We start from the raw sequence: 15,787 nt of genomic DNA, 5'->3' as shown, positions 1-15,787 counted from the left end.
CAAGGCAAAAGCCAACGGCCTTTGTCTGTAGGGCTGCATTACATAGGTCAGCAAAACCCCTACTCTGCATGCTGAAAATGCATAAACAAATGATTAGGGTGATCCAGTGAAGGTGTGATCACTTGTTTTTCTGTGGTACCCTCACCACATGCCAGAGCCCTGGGAATTTCTTGTGGCTGTGCAGTGCATCACTCTGCTCTTGGGAAGGGTAGAAGGCCACCATCTGCTGTCTCTGAACTGCCTGGTGACAACCTGAAACCGGACAGGTTCTTTGCTACGCTACTGCTCTGTACTCCGTTTGCAGTTTGCGCATCAAGGGAGGACTTTTCTTGCGCCAGACCGCGCATTGTGGGTGCGTCCAGATGAGGCTTTCCTTAAACCAGACTGGGCTCAGCGGGAGCATCCAGGGGAAGCCGTCTTTGAACCAGGCCGGGCGCGGCGTTGTGCGGCAAGGAAGCCGCTAGAGAGCAGCGTCAGAGTGCGCTGGCCATGCCCGCCAACGCGCGGGTCGCGCAAACTGCGCTCCTGCCAGTGCGACAGGCGCTCGGACTCCGTGTCGTTTAAAGTAATTTTGGAGCTGTCGCTCTAGGATGAGAATAGCATGGGTAATCTTGAATCCCTGTAGACGCGAGGAACCTGGAGCGGTGCGGCATTGAGCAGGATGCCAATCCATGCACGGGATGAACGTGCTCTGCATGAGTGGGGTTTTATGTGCTAAGAACTAAAGCTTTAGTTATTGATTTCACAAATCACAGCACAGACCTCATGAATCCTATAAGTGGTGTCTGGAATGCCATAATTTTTAAGTGTCAAATAAGCCCTGATTGTGGCTTTTGAGTGTTGGGTTGTGGTTTTTTGGTTTGTTTTTTCTTTTTTTTTGGGGGGGGGAGGGGGGGTTTCTTTTTTGGGGATTGTTTGGTTTTGTTGTTTATTAGTTTGTTTGGGGTTTTAAGGAGGGTTTTTTTTGGTGTGTTTTTAAATGTATGTTTGTCTGTTTTTTAAGTCAGTAACCTCATCTTCCTTCCAAGACAAGAACCATCTAGAAAATTTAAATGTCAGAACAAATACGTATTTTCAAACGTATCTGAAGTTTTCATCGCACTAATTTTTGTTTTGACTTACTGCTGTAAATGCTATCCTACAATGCTTGAAAGAACATAGGTGGCAACTTTTGTTCAGCAATATTGTATCCATTGTTATTATTTGTTACAAATATTACAAATTTGTATTTAAGTTATATGATTTTTGAAACATTAACAACAATGCATGTTTTTAACAACATCTAAAGTTTTCTTGGTCATAATTTTTGCAAGAATCTTTACTTTCCCTGTTTCTTTCATAGTAGAAGTTATTACTGTGTTAATTACTGAAATGGAAATAAGGTACCTTAAGGGACCATCTTAGTCTAGCCAGCATAATAGAAATAGATCTGTAAACATGAAATAATTTGATAATTTAATTTCAATCAGTAGAAATGGCCTATTTTTGTTTGTTTGTTTGAGGTTTTGTTGTTGTTGTTGTTTGGTTTTTCTTTTTGCTTTTTTTTTTCTTCCAGATTAAGAGATCCTTTGAAAAAAAGAAGCCAAAGAACTCAGTGTTACTGCACTAAACAAGTCAAGCAGCAGTACATAGAATTCACTTAATCTATGCTAGACTGGGTCTGGCTTTTTTAATAAACTCATCCATAATATGATGGAATGTAAAGATGTTAATGCAAACTATGTAACTGTGTATAACTTACAGTAAAAGCAGCAAATATAAAGCAAATATTATTTAGATGAATACTTCACTTTATTAAAATGTTTTTCTGATTTCTTTTATATACAGAGAGTTGTGGATAGAGCTAAAGAATATATTGCTCACTGAGTTGTCAATCCTTTCTTTTTACCAAGGTTTGTATATTTATATTGCACTGGTTTTATTTTTAAAATTTCCAGTGCTTCTCTGCTTAAATGCAGAGATGGTAATGTGCATCCCAAGTAGCTGGGATAGATTGTTAAATCATACAATTGCCAGCCATTCCTGTCTGTCCATCTTTAATCCAAGACTCCCAAGTACATGTGGCCATTCTCCAGGAATTCTAAATGAGGTGATAGACAAGTAGCTGTAAAGGTAATGTATGATATTTACAGTCCTTGAATCGTGGTATCAATGTCATCTGAATATTTGTCAGTCTAATTAAAGAAAATAGGATCAGTCAAGCAGTCTTTTGGCTTCTGAAGTATCTAACAAGTTATAATCCTAAGCTTCCCTAACACAGGGCCAATAAAAAAAAAAAAAAAAAAAAAAAAAAGCATGCTGAAATTCTTTAAAAGACTTCCACATAGTGAAACCCATCATTTCAGTGAAATCGTCACAGTGAAGCACAGGAAGACAAACCACACATGAAGTTTAGCATCTTACAACAAACATAAAATTTCAACCTAAAACACTAGTTTATATGAATAACTCTTTAATGAGTGAATTCATCTACATCTCTTTCAAGATTATTTGGGCATACATTGCAGGTTTTTCATGCCATTTTGATGCAATAAATAGTGAAGTTTGACTAAGAGTCTTAAATCAGATTGGCCCAGAGGCAGAATTCAAGAGGCAACATAGGGAAATATTCAGGAGAGCTGAATCACAACTGAAGATTTGTATTGGCAGGGCTTCAGCAAACACAGATATTCCCATATGGACACATCTGTCTTTATTGTACCAATGTGGCTACACAGAGGCCTGTTTCACTTGTGTATGTAGCAGGACACATAGTTGTCCTATGCCTTCAAGGACTGAGAAATTGAGGTCACATGGCTCATAAAATTCAGGTTGGAAGGAAGCTCAGTAAACTGGTCAGCTGGTCAGCCTTACTGCTCATCTGATATTGGTGGCCATTGCTTGCCTTGGTGTTTATACATGTCTCCTTCTTTGGGCTCATCTGTGTCCACAGCATCAATCAGTTAATCTGCCTAAGGATTGGATGCTGCTCACATTCGACAGGGTGCTGCAAGAAAATTCCCCCAGTTGGTTTTCTAGCTTTAAGCAGTAAGAAGCATAAATTTCAGGAGGGTAGGACTGCCCCTACAACAAGTGGGGACTTTCTGAAGGGTTTCAGGAAAGGTGCAGAGGGGCATTTCCACCCTGCACCATGAAGTGTAAGAAGAGGGAAGGAGGAGGCACAACAGCTGCAGCAGCTGGAGTTGCCAGGATCAGCTTGCCTAGCAACCCCCTTCTTAGGCAAGGGCATCTAATTCAGAAGCAGCAGCAACATCAGAAGCAGCCCTGACACTTGGTGAGCTGGGTGCACGTTAGGGAGCATGGGAGCTGTCAAATCACCAGCTGTAGAGCTCCGAAGCCTCCTCAGTTTATTGGTAGGTCTACTTAGATCTGCTTGCCAGAACTTATTCCTCTGATCTGTGTGTACAGAAAGAACTGTGTACGGCTTATTACTGTGGAACAGCCATTGATACTAGGCAGTTGTTGATTTTTATTTTAGTAATGTAGAAATCAAGAGTAATAGAAGATATATTGGAAAAATAAGCTGTATCATTCTATTTCATTCCGTTGACATTGTTTTGTGATAAGCAATTGGAGAGTACAGTAGATTATTATACTTTAATAATATACAGGAAAACAATAGCAGATTGTATGAGTAGAAACTATTATCTTTTACTAGAAATAGAATAAGCCTGGAGTGCCTTGTCATAGAGTATTCTGATATGTTCATATACACCCTAAAGTGTATTTTAATACATGACTAATATAATCTGTTATGATGAATTATATATACATATATAATGTATATTTTATTACTGTTTCAATTCAATCTGTGTGCTATTATGATGCTGTATTCTACCTATAATAGGCTGATGTAATCTTTATTTTATGTGTTATTGTGTATACTAACATTTATATAATTAAAATTTGTATTGTGTTATTAAAAGTATAAAAAATTACTCATTCAAAGATTATAGGTATAAAAGATTAAAAGAAACTGAGCGGACAAAAAAGACCAACCACCTGCTTTTTGTAAAGAGCCATTTTGGAAGATAAAGGTTAGTTAAGTCTTCTGACTGTTTCATGCCAGTTTCTGGACAGATCAAAATAACATACTGGTTGTGTTTTTATGGAATTACCTTTTTTTTTTTTTTTTTTTTCTTCTCCAGAAGCTGGAGAGGTCAAATTATGTCAGCCTATGTTTCTGCATTTTTTTGACTTTTGTAGAAGGATAATAAACTTAGGAGATGGAACTCATCCTTTCCCTCTTATAATGTCTCTCTCTGTCCTTTTTTTTTTTTTTTTTCTGGCAGGTGATGCTAGTGGAGGCGTGGCATGATTTAGATAACAAAGACTATGACTGTTGGCCCCTGGAAAAGCCAGATGAGTATAACATGCTAGACTGCGGAGGTGAGTGAGTCATAATGAAAGATGGTATATTATTTGGGGAATGACTGAAACCCCAAAATTGAAATATTCATAATAGTTTACTCATGATGTATGGTGAAATATATCTAAATAAGTGACAACCTCTCTTCCTAGAGAAATAAGCAAAAGAATACAACTAAAAGATACTTCAGAATAATTATTTGTCCAGTATACCTTTGTTCCAACAGAAAAAGTAATAACAACAGCTGTATCCGTCTCCCCAGAGAGAAACTGAAAACATTTTTTTTTCTCATTAGAAAACCAAATGGAACTTAATCCTAACAAAGCATGGAGGCAGTGCTACATTGTAGCGAATCTACTTGCTGAAACTTTGCAGTGTCAGTTTGAAAGTGCACTGCGCTTAATCGTGAAGCCAGTCAGCAAAATCACGGATTCTGCGTGTCATGCTTTTCCACCTTGCTCAAAACTGTTCCATGAGTACCTAAAAAAACCCTCAGACCTTTAAACACTTACTCCTGCCAGTTTCAAAAATTAGTTTACATGATGAGATAACAAAAAGAAGTGGGGTTTTTTTGTGTTGGTAATTTATTGAGATGAAAAAGTAATTAGGGAGCAACTGATATGTGGAAAACTCAATTTAAGTATAAGAATAGTTTCACATACTCTAGGGGTTATAAAGCAGTAGAACAGGTTTCTCAGAAAGGTTGTGGCTTCTCCATCCTTGGGGATTTTCAAAACCTGACTAGACAAAGGGTAGAGGAACATCCTTGAGATGACTCTGCCTTGAGCAACACAGGCTTGGACTGAATGATTTCTATACGTGCCTTCCAAATTCAACTATTCTGTGATCTTGTGACTCTATAACAAATAAACAACTGGTGTAAAAGAGCACTTTGTTTATGTTGTAAAAGGTAGGATCAGAAACGAGTTCAATAATTTTTAGGAAAAAATCAAGAACACCACAGAAGGTGATTCTAATAAAACACTGCAGGAAATATACTGCTGTGTTATACTCTTAGTTCAATGTTTCAATTAAACATTCTCCAATTAATTCTGTTGGAACAATGAAGTTCAAAGACTTCCTAGATAATTTCAACTTTTATCCCTGTATGAATTTACTATTGGTTTAACATTGTAAAAAGCTATTTATCACTACAGATGTCTTGTTTAAAGCTATTTTTGCTAAGTTCAAGGGAATCTAACATGAGTAGTTTGCTTAATTAATGTATACCCATTACAATCAGTTTTAGAATGGACTTCAAGCTCTACCTTGCCTTTCTTTATAGGTTTTCTGGGCCATTTTCTGGGCATTGCTAGAAGCTAAGCAAAACAGATATACTGTAGCCTCATTGCTGTGGAATTAACAAAAGATCTTCAAAGATTTTGTATGTGGGAGTAACTGTCATTGAAAGAAGAGTTTGGTTTACCTTTGTGAACCTTTATAAGGAAGTAAAAAATAATTTAACTGAAATTTGTGCTGACCCTTTGTCTTCATTCTCATATGTTCTTTGAAGCTCAACTCTCTTACCTTTTAGTAGAAATCACGCTAGCTTTTTTTTTAAAAAATCTTTGTATTATAATTTTTCACATAGTGTTAGCAATTAAAATGAGTTTTTACTTTTCAAGGGAGATAGGAAATAGAGAGGTTATTTTACAATTTGCCTAGTTAAATCTGTGAGTAAATTAGGGGGGAAATTGTGGTTTCAGTACAGTGCAAGCAAAGAACATCCTTGTTAAAACAAGGATGAGTAACAGAAGAGGTCATAACCAAACAACAAGAAGAAAAAAAAAATAGATTTCTTGTAAGACAGTTTTACCAGTCCTCTGCAGAAGGAATTTAATACTTCCTGACAAACTGAGTTACCCAGTTGCATTATGTAAATAATTTGATGTGGTGCAATTTGAAACGTTCATCCAACAGCAGGCAAAAAGGTAGGTGAGTGCAGTGGGAAGATTTTGATGGTATTAACTTTATGGATTTAAAACTTTTCCCAGTTTTTATCTCACTTCATTCTCAGGCCCAGAGGAGGGAATATGGAGTCCCAGGGACAAGAGACATGATGGGGATAAATCATCTTTCTCAGTAAAAATTGTGAAAATGGAAAATGACAGATGTATGATAGCACTCCTTCCACTGTCCTCTGCTCTAGATGCCATATTTTTCTATCGCATGAGAATGCATTCTTAAATATATTAGTGCCTATAATTTATGCTTCGTGAGTTTAAGGGTTTTGACTGAATTTTGTGTGTAGTAGAGTTGTCTGTTCCTTTTCCATAGTAAGGTGTGTCTCAGTGAAAGCTGCTGAGAATTAAGAGCAATATTGCCTGATCAAAAGATGAAAGCAAATATACCAGAACAAGCAACAGTGCCATATACTGGAAACAAAGTTAGTTTACATAAGACGAGCAGATTTTTTGTTGTGTTTCTCCAATTTATTGATCTTTTCTTCAATTAATGTGCATTTCTGTTTACCAATACAGCCACTAAAATGCATGAGTCTTTTTGGCTCATAAAAAGTAATTGGAGAACACTCAGTTCAGAGGGTTACTGAGAGGGTTGTGAAGCACTGGAACAGGCTGCCCAGAGAAGCTGAAAATGTCCCATCCCTGGAAGTGTTCAAGGCCAGGTTTGATGGGGCTTTGAGCAACCTGGCCTATTGGAAGGTGTCCCAGTCCATGGCAGGGGAGGAACTGGATGATCTTTAAGGTACCTTCCAACCCAAACCACTCTATGATCCTATGAATAGATGAAAATCACTGCAGAGAAAGTTTTACATTTGTATGTATCTGTAAAGTAAAAAAGTATAGCAAATATTCTGACCCATGATTGCGCTGTTTCTAGGACTGGAGATGACATGGGTACAAAGGCCTCCAGAAAAGGCTGTGAGTGGGGAATCCTTCAACGTCACCTATTCAGTCTTTGCTTCAGACAGTTTTTATCAATATGCTGTACAAAATGGAATCCTTTCCCACAGGTATTACTTCTTATAAAAGTACTGTCGTGATCATATGAGGATTTTGTGTGTACATATTCAGTGATATAATTGGAACAGACACTCTGGGGCTCTTCATTAATTCCTGCCATCTTTTGAAATCTCTCATAGCTCCATTTGCCCTGCTCTTTTTCCCTTTGCTCTCAGATCAGCCATCATAGCATGTTTACATGCTGGTCAGAGACAGAGCACATCACTACTGTCACAGTGCAAATCTGAGCATTTCTTCTTGCCTTCTCTACACACTGAATTTATAGCTGAAGTTTAAGCACGAGTCACAGGCTTTCTGTATCTTATATTCATTTCAATCATAAGTATGATTCAAGTGCACAACATGGGTTTGAAAAAGAGCTTGTCCAGCCCTGAATCCATTTAATTCAGTGGTCAACATTGCTTGATTTCTGTGGAATTAAAATCACTTCAAAAGCTTACATGTCAGCTCACACACTGTGTTGGTGACAGTGGACGTCAGCAGTTAGAGACCATGTAGGGATGCAACTCCAATAGATATATAGATCTGCAAATCTAGATCTGTAGGTCCAGGGGTAATAAACTCTTATTTCACACTTTTGTCTGTAAGTAGCAATTCTCCATCCCTTTATAGAAACACCTGGGACAGAGGGTGGAGCCCCACTTTCTGTGCTATTGTGTAAGAGATGTTTATGGTACATTTTTCTCTGCCTGAGTGTTCACATTTGCAAAGTTTAATTTATGAAAACTGTTATCCAGAGTTACGTTATTTCATATTGAAGGATGATCCATAATCCATTTGCAACAGCAAAAAGTTGATTTTTTTTTTGTCATCTATGTATTATGTTTAAAACTTCTTAAAATTTATTTATCACATTTTCTGAAATATATAGTTACTAATAGTTCTGAGAACTTAACCTTGAAGCAGGTTTTTTCACTGCTTGGCATGAATCTGATTTTTCTAGTCTTCCCTGGAAGACTCACTTCCTCAAATGAGTAAGGAATTCGTAAAAGTCTGCTTTTTGTGTACTTATACATACCTTGAACATAGAGACAGATGGCAAATATTTTATAAAAAGAGAGATAAATCTATGCTGCAGTTTTTCAAAGGGATCAAATTTGCATCTCATTTTGACTAGGTTGTCTGGTTGACACTAAAGGTTACAGTGGCTGACCCAGATATACCTGAGGCTAGCAAGTCAGTGTATGGGCATCTGTAATTGGATGAAGTCATGACGAAGTTATTGAATAAAAAATACACAATACCAGATAAATTTTGAAAAGGAGCCCTAAAGAAAAGTACATGATGGAATTAGATGCCAACTTAATTAAGTATTTTTCTAATAGTGTCTTTGTGCCTGATGAAGAAGTGCCAAGTAATATTACCTGGTCATGAAGTCAGGCTGGAAAGAGAAGTGAAGGTTGGTCCCTGCTTGCAGCAGAGTATCTGCTAGAAATCCCTAGTGCGTGGCAGTAGGCAGAGTCCAGCTGACAACAATCTCCAGTGCTCCAGGAGCATTTCAATCAGAAGACAAATGAAATAAAGAAACAGTTAAACAGTGCTTATTTCACTGAATATGTTTGTGTGACCAATTTCTCTGTGAAGGTTAAAGAACAAGCTCTCATGTGTTTGTTGCAATTTTTGTGAATGAGGAATGGGTGTAAAAGTTTTTCTCTCTCTCCTGCTTGGTTAGCAATGCTACTGCTGCAAAGGAATTCTGTGAGGAGCATGAATGTCCTGCCAGATGGAAAGATGCAAATGGGGACAACTGCTGTGTCTACCATGCCAACATTCATTCCTGCCCTTTGGCCTTCATGGTTAGTGTGATGGTGCAGCAAGGTGTGCTCTGTTCTTGCTACTGGATGAGACATCAATGTAATAAGCAGGTTCAAGTTTGTGAAGTATTTCTGTGATTACAATTAGACTAAATTTATATAGTTCACTATATATTCACAAATTATGGTTCACTAAAACCACTGTGGCAATGTCTGTCAGTTTTGCACTGGACGCTGAGGTTGCAAGGCAGTATTCAGAATATCTCATGATAGTGGGACCAGTTTCATCTGAGTTTACCTGACTTGGACTACTCTGCAGCCAACAGAGAAAGAAAGACAGATCACTGCATTCTAAAACAAGCTGGGCAAATTGTCAGCTGGAGATATTCCAGTCTCTCTGTTTTATAGGGAGACCATGAATAATTTGCTTGGATTACTGGAGTTGAGGGGGGTGAGTGTCACTGGCTATGACTGGTAGAACTGGAGCCTATATACCTGTGTCCTGAGATGGAAATATTTTTCTTCATTGTATCAGAGCAATAATAGGAAACCAAATACAGGATAGCAAAATTTGTTCATGCCATGAAGGCAAGATCCATTCTTAGCCTGTCTGCTTGGTCTGTCCCTCTTTGAATGGCTACTTAAAGTTCTGATTCTAAAAATACAGTCTGGAACACCTTTTTTTTTGTTTGTTTGGTTCGTTTTTTTTGTTGTTGTTGGGGTTTTTTTTAATCTGTGAGGTAAGCCTTACCCTGCATAACAACTTTCATGCAGCTGCCCAGTTTTTCTAGTTAATCTCCCTTCTAGAAATGTGACACATTCTTCGTGATCAAAGGTGGTGTAATAGGAAGCCTAGCCTACACATCTTGCAGCTGTTTCATATACCCTTCTGTGGGGAGGTCTAATGACTCCACAAAGCTCTAGTTTGCTTCTTGGCAGTCTGTTCTTGAGGACTCGTCTTATTAATGATTGCCTGAAAGCCTTAGCTGGCACCAGGACGTTTGATTTAAAAGAGGAATCCCTGCTGGAACATCACATCAAAATTTTTGTCTAGAGCCATAGTAAAAACCTCTATTATTTCTATTTTCATGATTAGCTCTGCATGAAATTATGGTGTGGAAATGGCAAAAGCGTGTTCAACCAACATGCATCATTTGGTTTCTTCATTATACTCTATATGTTTGAGTTTCTGCTTAAAGGACCTCTGAGTTATTTGGCTGCCACACAATTGAATATCACTGCATAAGATTGAAAATACACTTCAAAGTAAGTTTTTTCCCTTTGTTTGAGAGGAGTCTGTATTTTCATTGTTTTATTTTTCCAGTGTCATGTGTTCTAAACCATTTTATTTTGGTTAATGTACTCCATTTCTTTTGACTTGGTCTATTACTTACAGTCCTTTGAAAGAAGTGTCTGAAGAATTATCTGGAGTTAGGAGAGAGGCTTAATCCCTTCAAGTAAACAAAAAACTACAAAATCCTTTTAGCCAAATTACAGCCAGAATTAATCCTCTGTGTTTGCAGATGTAGGAGGTTTGCATTTTATTAGCCTTATTGAGAAATACTCTGAAAACAGGCCTTGAACCAGTACCTCCCTTCTTCATTAAAGAAAAAAGAAAAAAAAAGCTGCTATACAAAAGTGACACTTCAGTAAAACCTCTTGAGAAAAACATTAAAAGTGGAATATGATTCTTGTTCTGGTTCTAACACAGCAAATCCAAAAAAGTGAACCAGCTTCATAAGATCACTCATTCTATGGGTACACTGCTGAGACTCATGTTTTAAGAAATAACAATACATGTGAGATCTTAACTGAAAATAGGAACAATTGCTTTTCTGTTATTTTGTCACAGAACAGTGTTGCTTGTGCTTTGGCATTTTGATAGTCTTGGTTATAAAATAGAACTTTATTTGCTGTTAGGGAACATAAGTAATTTTAAGAAAGTAAAAGAGAAGGAGCTGGGTTTTTTATTGTGTTCTGGTGTACTGACATAACCAATATGTCTGCTAAAGGCTAAAGGAGGAATATGTGGTCCATGGATCCCAGATGATGGTCAGATATTTACTCACACTTTGTCTACTGCTGGGAAAATGAGCCAAAGAAACTGGACTGCCAAGGTAAAATATATTTATTGCATATAGTATTTTACCTGATTTGCTCTTTTTGGAGCTTACTTGCTAGTAATTTAATGCAGTTCATGAACATGTTCCCCATTTCATTTATATATATGTGTTATTATCTAAGTTATGCATATAGCTGAATACTATCAATTTCCAACTGACTTGACTTGGAAGTATCACCTTTACACCATAGGTAATTAGTGGAAGGAGTGGGGATGGGAGGAAAAGGAGTAGAACAATCTGTCCATTTGAGGTCCACACTAACAATGCATTTCTGCTACTGGTGGACTGTGATGCAGGTTCACATAACCATTAGGGAGCTTCTACCTGAAAGAAAAGCATACATGGCAGAAAGCATAGATCTGATAGCCCTGCCTGGTGAAGAGAAGCTCACAGGAGCTGTCTCTCTGATTTTGAAAACAATGCACAAATTCTTGTGAAGGATACCACCGTTGCTCAGTTCTTGTTATAAAAGCCTATTGTATACAAGTGAAGTATTGATGCTTGCTGGTTTCTTCACTTCTTTTTAGGTTGTTTTAGTTCACGTGGGTGTGACTTCTCTCATTGCACACATCAGAGTTGGGAGGATCCAAGCTGCTCTGGAAGCCAAAACCACAGTCCTTCCTGCAGTAGGTATGATATAAAATGAAAATGTGAGGTAATTGCTTATTGACTACAAATCTCAATGCTTTTATAATTCATGCATAGTTACCAAAAGCAAAAGTGACTCCTACCCCAGCCTACCCTGGAGTGCACAAATGTTTTCCTGAAATTCTTCTTCACATAACACTGAAGTCTGAAAAAGTGAGCTCCTAACAGTTGTATTAATCTAGAACAGTAGAAAGCCACCCTTGTCAAATAAGTAAAGTCAAATATCATGACGAATGGCTTCAGGTACTACAAGGCTTGTCTGTAGTTCATGGGAATGTGAGAATATTCCTCCAGCTAGTGTTCTGAGGATCCAGACAGTTTTCCTCTGAAGGGGTGCAGACTCGTCTTAAACATATTGGGAAGGTAGAAATCCATATTGGTTCCCTTATTCACATTAAAAATTGCTCCCAAGGGCATCAGTCTTTCATTCTCTTTAGTATACCTGTATGGAGGGAAGAGAAAATCACTGTAGCAATTCTCTTAGTGGTGTAAAATTTTAAAAGTGGACTTGTTTAATAAAGTAAACACACAGCCTGAAGAAAGTTATTGGCTAAAACAAAAGTGTCATCACAACACTCTTGTTAGCTGCTCTTCTGGAAGTGTGAGAATATATTTCCCAATGTTACAGAACAAAAGAAAAAAACAACCCCATAAAGCAACTCCAGTGTGAATAGAAGTATTTATCTATAGAATTTTCTACTCATTTCAAAACAACTGCAGCTGAGTTTTCCAGGAAACTTATAATATATTACAGAAGAAATTTTAAAAAATGCAGCTCTTCCCCTGAGGTAGAAAGTGACTTTTGTTATTATCTTGGTATTATACTAGAATTAATGAGGCTGAAACAGAATTATTACTGAGCAGTGGACTTTTTTTTAGGATTTTTTTTATTAAAAAAAATTACATAATGACAGAGTAATACCTTCAGCTCACCTCTCAAGTCTGAAGTACAGCATGATATTAGTTTAGTCACAGAGGTAAAATTGAAAGACCATTCGAGACATGGGAAAAGGATACTTGTTATTTTAGACTTTTGTTTTAAATTACATCTAATAATGCCTATAACTTATATAAGAACTTGGAGTAAAGTAAAGGAAATACTTGAAGTGTGGGTTGCAAGATTTCTTTCTGCAGTCCCCAGTGTCTTTTCCTACTGCTGAGGTAGGGTCCCTGGCTTCTGGGTATCACAAGTGCTGGATTAATACAAAGAATACAATAGAAAATACTGGCCTTGAAGAACTTTGGGTTTCAGGAAAAAAAGTATGGATAATGAGAAAAACAATAGTGATGAAATGATTTATATACAAAACATGTCGAAGACTCGGATGTAATTAACATTTAACCTGATCTAAGAGAACCTGTATTACTTCAGAACTCCAAATTGCTCTTTAAGTTGCTGGGATGGTATCTCTGAATGCTTCAAAATTTATTCTTTCTGGGACTCTGAGGTTTCCCAGGTCAAGGACCACATGTTTAAATCTGAATACAATCTTGTGGATAGATGAAACTGCCTTAAAATTTTCTGACGTGTGTTTTGTTTTCTAATCAGTCTGTGGAGATGGCTTTTGTGAGGAAGAAGAAGGCTGCTCTATCTGTCCAGCAGACTGTGGGGAATGCCCTCTTTCAGCTAATATTTGGATAGCAATTGCCTTACCAATATGTTTAGTATGCACTGGCTTTATTTTGACAGTCATGGTAAGTACTTGTTCTCTACTCTTTCATTTCCTTTCTCTTCCATGATTTTATTAGACAGAGTGGAGCTCTCTCTTAGTAGAGGGAGAGATTTTCTTCTGCCTCCAGCAGCTGTGTGCTATGGAAAAAAGCAGAAAGAAGGCAAACAACTTTTAAATCTTCCTTACAAGGAAAGTCACATTGTACAAGGGATTTTCATCCTGTAAGTGAGAAGACTGAGATAGAATGTAACAGGGGGATAGTAAAGGTAAAAAAGATTTTCCATAGCATGGGGAGTAGAGGGTTCCAATAAAGTAAGAGTACTTTTCACTCACAATAAAATTCTGTTATGAAATTAACTGCTTCAAAACCCTATGGAGGCCAGAATTATAAAAGATTTCAGAAACAAATTAGGTATATTCATTAAGGGACTATCTCCACAAGAGACCATTAAACCTCGGAGTCCAAGTAGAACTTTAAAAGCAAAACATTCGAATTGGGATATTCTCAAAAAAGAATAATGGGGAGAGGATGATTTTTTTTTTTTTTGGTTGTTGTTGTTGTTTTGGTTGGTTGATGTTTTAAATAGATTTGTTTTCTTAGTGTAGCACCCAACTTGGTTCAGTTCAAAGTCATTAATTTTGCATAATAGTTATCAATTGTTATAGCAGACTCATGAAGGAAAAACAAAAAGAGAATGAGGAGAGAGAAATGTATCAGTATTGGAGAAGTAGTTTTGGGTATCTTTGAAAGAAAATGTCTGTATAAAGAGAGAATGATATGGCTTATAAGAGTTCTTCTGGGAAAGAGGATCTACATTCCTTATGTGTCTGCATCTTGAAAAAAAATTCATTTGTGAGTTACATAACAGAGATTTAGTAGGCGAATATGGCAGTTGTAGAGTCATTGTATTGACTATGTTCATGACTGGTAATTTATTGAGACCTTGGCTCATATATCCTGTAAAACTATAGGGATTGCCTCAGGGATTCCTTCTCTTTCCATCTTATGCTGCAGTTGCAGTGAGCATCTGAGGTAGGCAGCTGCACAGAGAGGGAATGAGTAGGAGAAGCTGATGGCCCACAAGCTGAGGTTCTTAGGGAGGCCTGGATCACGTTATATTGGTTTGTCTTTCTGTGCTTCACTGTCTGACTTTGTGAGCTGGGAACAGAAGCACTGTTGAAAGCTATTTGACCATTCACAATCCACAATGACTTCATAGCAACTGTCCAGTAAAACGACATGGTCTGATAGAGATATGCAATTGGACAGAGGAGAAGTTTACTCAGTTTTAGATAACTGGCATTTTAGAAAGAGAAATGGCGATTCTTGGCCTTGCATATATTTATTTAAAGTTCTTATAGCAAAAATAATCTATTATTTCTGCTGTTTTTCTGTAGATTTGGTGTAGTTTGGTTTTCTTCCTTCTTTTATTTCTGTAGACATATTCCTGCTAACTTCTTCAATAGCAGCATCATGGGGGTTTTTAAGTTTTATTAGTTTTACTGTAATAAGATAGGAAAAATTATTTTATCTAATTCAGGAATTGATATAATGTAAAAGGAACCATCTGGGAAACTAATGCCTTCTTTAATGCTTTGAGTAGCAGAAAGGATTCCTTTGATATTAGTGTCAAAGGAAGGAAGCCTAGTATTCACTTCTTGCTAATATATCTTTGTACAGTCACACCTTTGCAAGATAAAATGTAGATTTCTTTCCTCAGAAGCCTTTTGAAATAAATGGGATGACTTAATTTTGATTCAGTAAGCTCTATATTTCTCACTATTTCTGCCAATATATCAACACAATCTGCACAACCTGTTCCTTGTCCATTATCTGGACTTTTGTTACCTGTTTTAATGAATGCATCAGATCTAATATTAAATTTTGCACTAGAAAATGGTATAATGATGGTAAAATGCTGCTTTGATTTGACATTTTGGCATTGACTGCAGTCATAACAACTGCATAATTTAATCTGTTGCTCTTTTGAAAGCACTTACACTTTGTAACTGTTAGTTTTGTATGTCAGCTCTACCGAAAATCAGCCATTAACTCAATGCCTTCTTTACAAAGTAGCCACAGAATAACTATCTAATATTCTTTATGATAGATTATTTGACATAATGGGCTAGTTCTATTCCAAGATAGGATATCTATTCCAAGATATAAGATACATTGCTCCTTATCTCGGGATTGGGATGAAGTGTGTTCTTGTCATGTACTTCCATAACATAG

The 15,787-nt window shown here is 37.1% G+C and overlaps 1 protein-coding gene across 7 annotated transcripts in view; it reads left to right on the top strand.

Moving 5' to 3' along the window:
- The window catches only part of LOC106857798 (atrial natriuretic peptide receptor 2-like), a 46,648-nt gene that overhangs the window by 7,231 nt on the left and 23,630 nt on the right, over positions 1-15,787 (top strand). For 2 of the 7 annotated variants that reach the window (XM_088156016.1, XM_088156020.1), the window contains exons 1-7: positions 1,946-3,353; positions 4,293-4,389; positions 7,211-7,343; positions 9,026-9,149; positions 11,120-11,224; positions 11,758-11,860; positions 13,428-13,573. In XM_088156016.1, coding sequence (XP_088012142.1) covers positions 3,300-3,353; positions 4,293-4,389; positions 7,211-7,343; positions 9,026-9,149; positions 11,120-11,224; positions 11,758-11,860; positions 13,428-13,573 — 762 coding nt within the window. In that variant the 5' untranslated portion in view covers positions 1,946-3,299. Of the gene's footprint in view, positions 1-1,827; positions 1,893-1,944; positions 3,354-3,949; positions 4,038-4,292; positions 4,390-7,210; positions 7,344-9,025; positions 9,150-10,203; positions 10,374-11,119; positions 11,225-11,757; positions 11,861-13,427; positions 13,574-15,787 lie in introns of those variants that run through there. The other 5 variants (XM_088156018.1, XM_088156019.1, XM_088156015.1 and 2 more) reach the window with 5 other exon arrangements.

The sequence above is a fragment of the Sturnus vulgaris genome, chromosome Z (genome assembly GCF_052056855.1).
Source record: "Sturnus vulgaris isolate bStuVul1 chromosome Z, bStuVul1.hap1, whole genome shotgun sequence".
Lineage (NCBI taxonomy): Eukaryota > Metazoa > Chordata > Aves > Passeriformes > Sturnidae > Sturnus > Sturnus vulgaris.
This window is presented reverse-complemented; position numbering and strand designations above follow the sequence as displayed.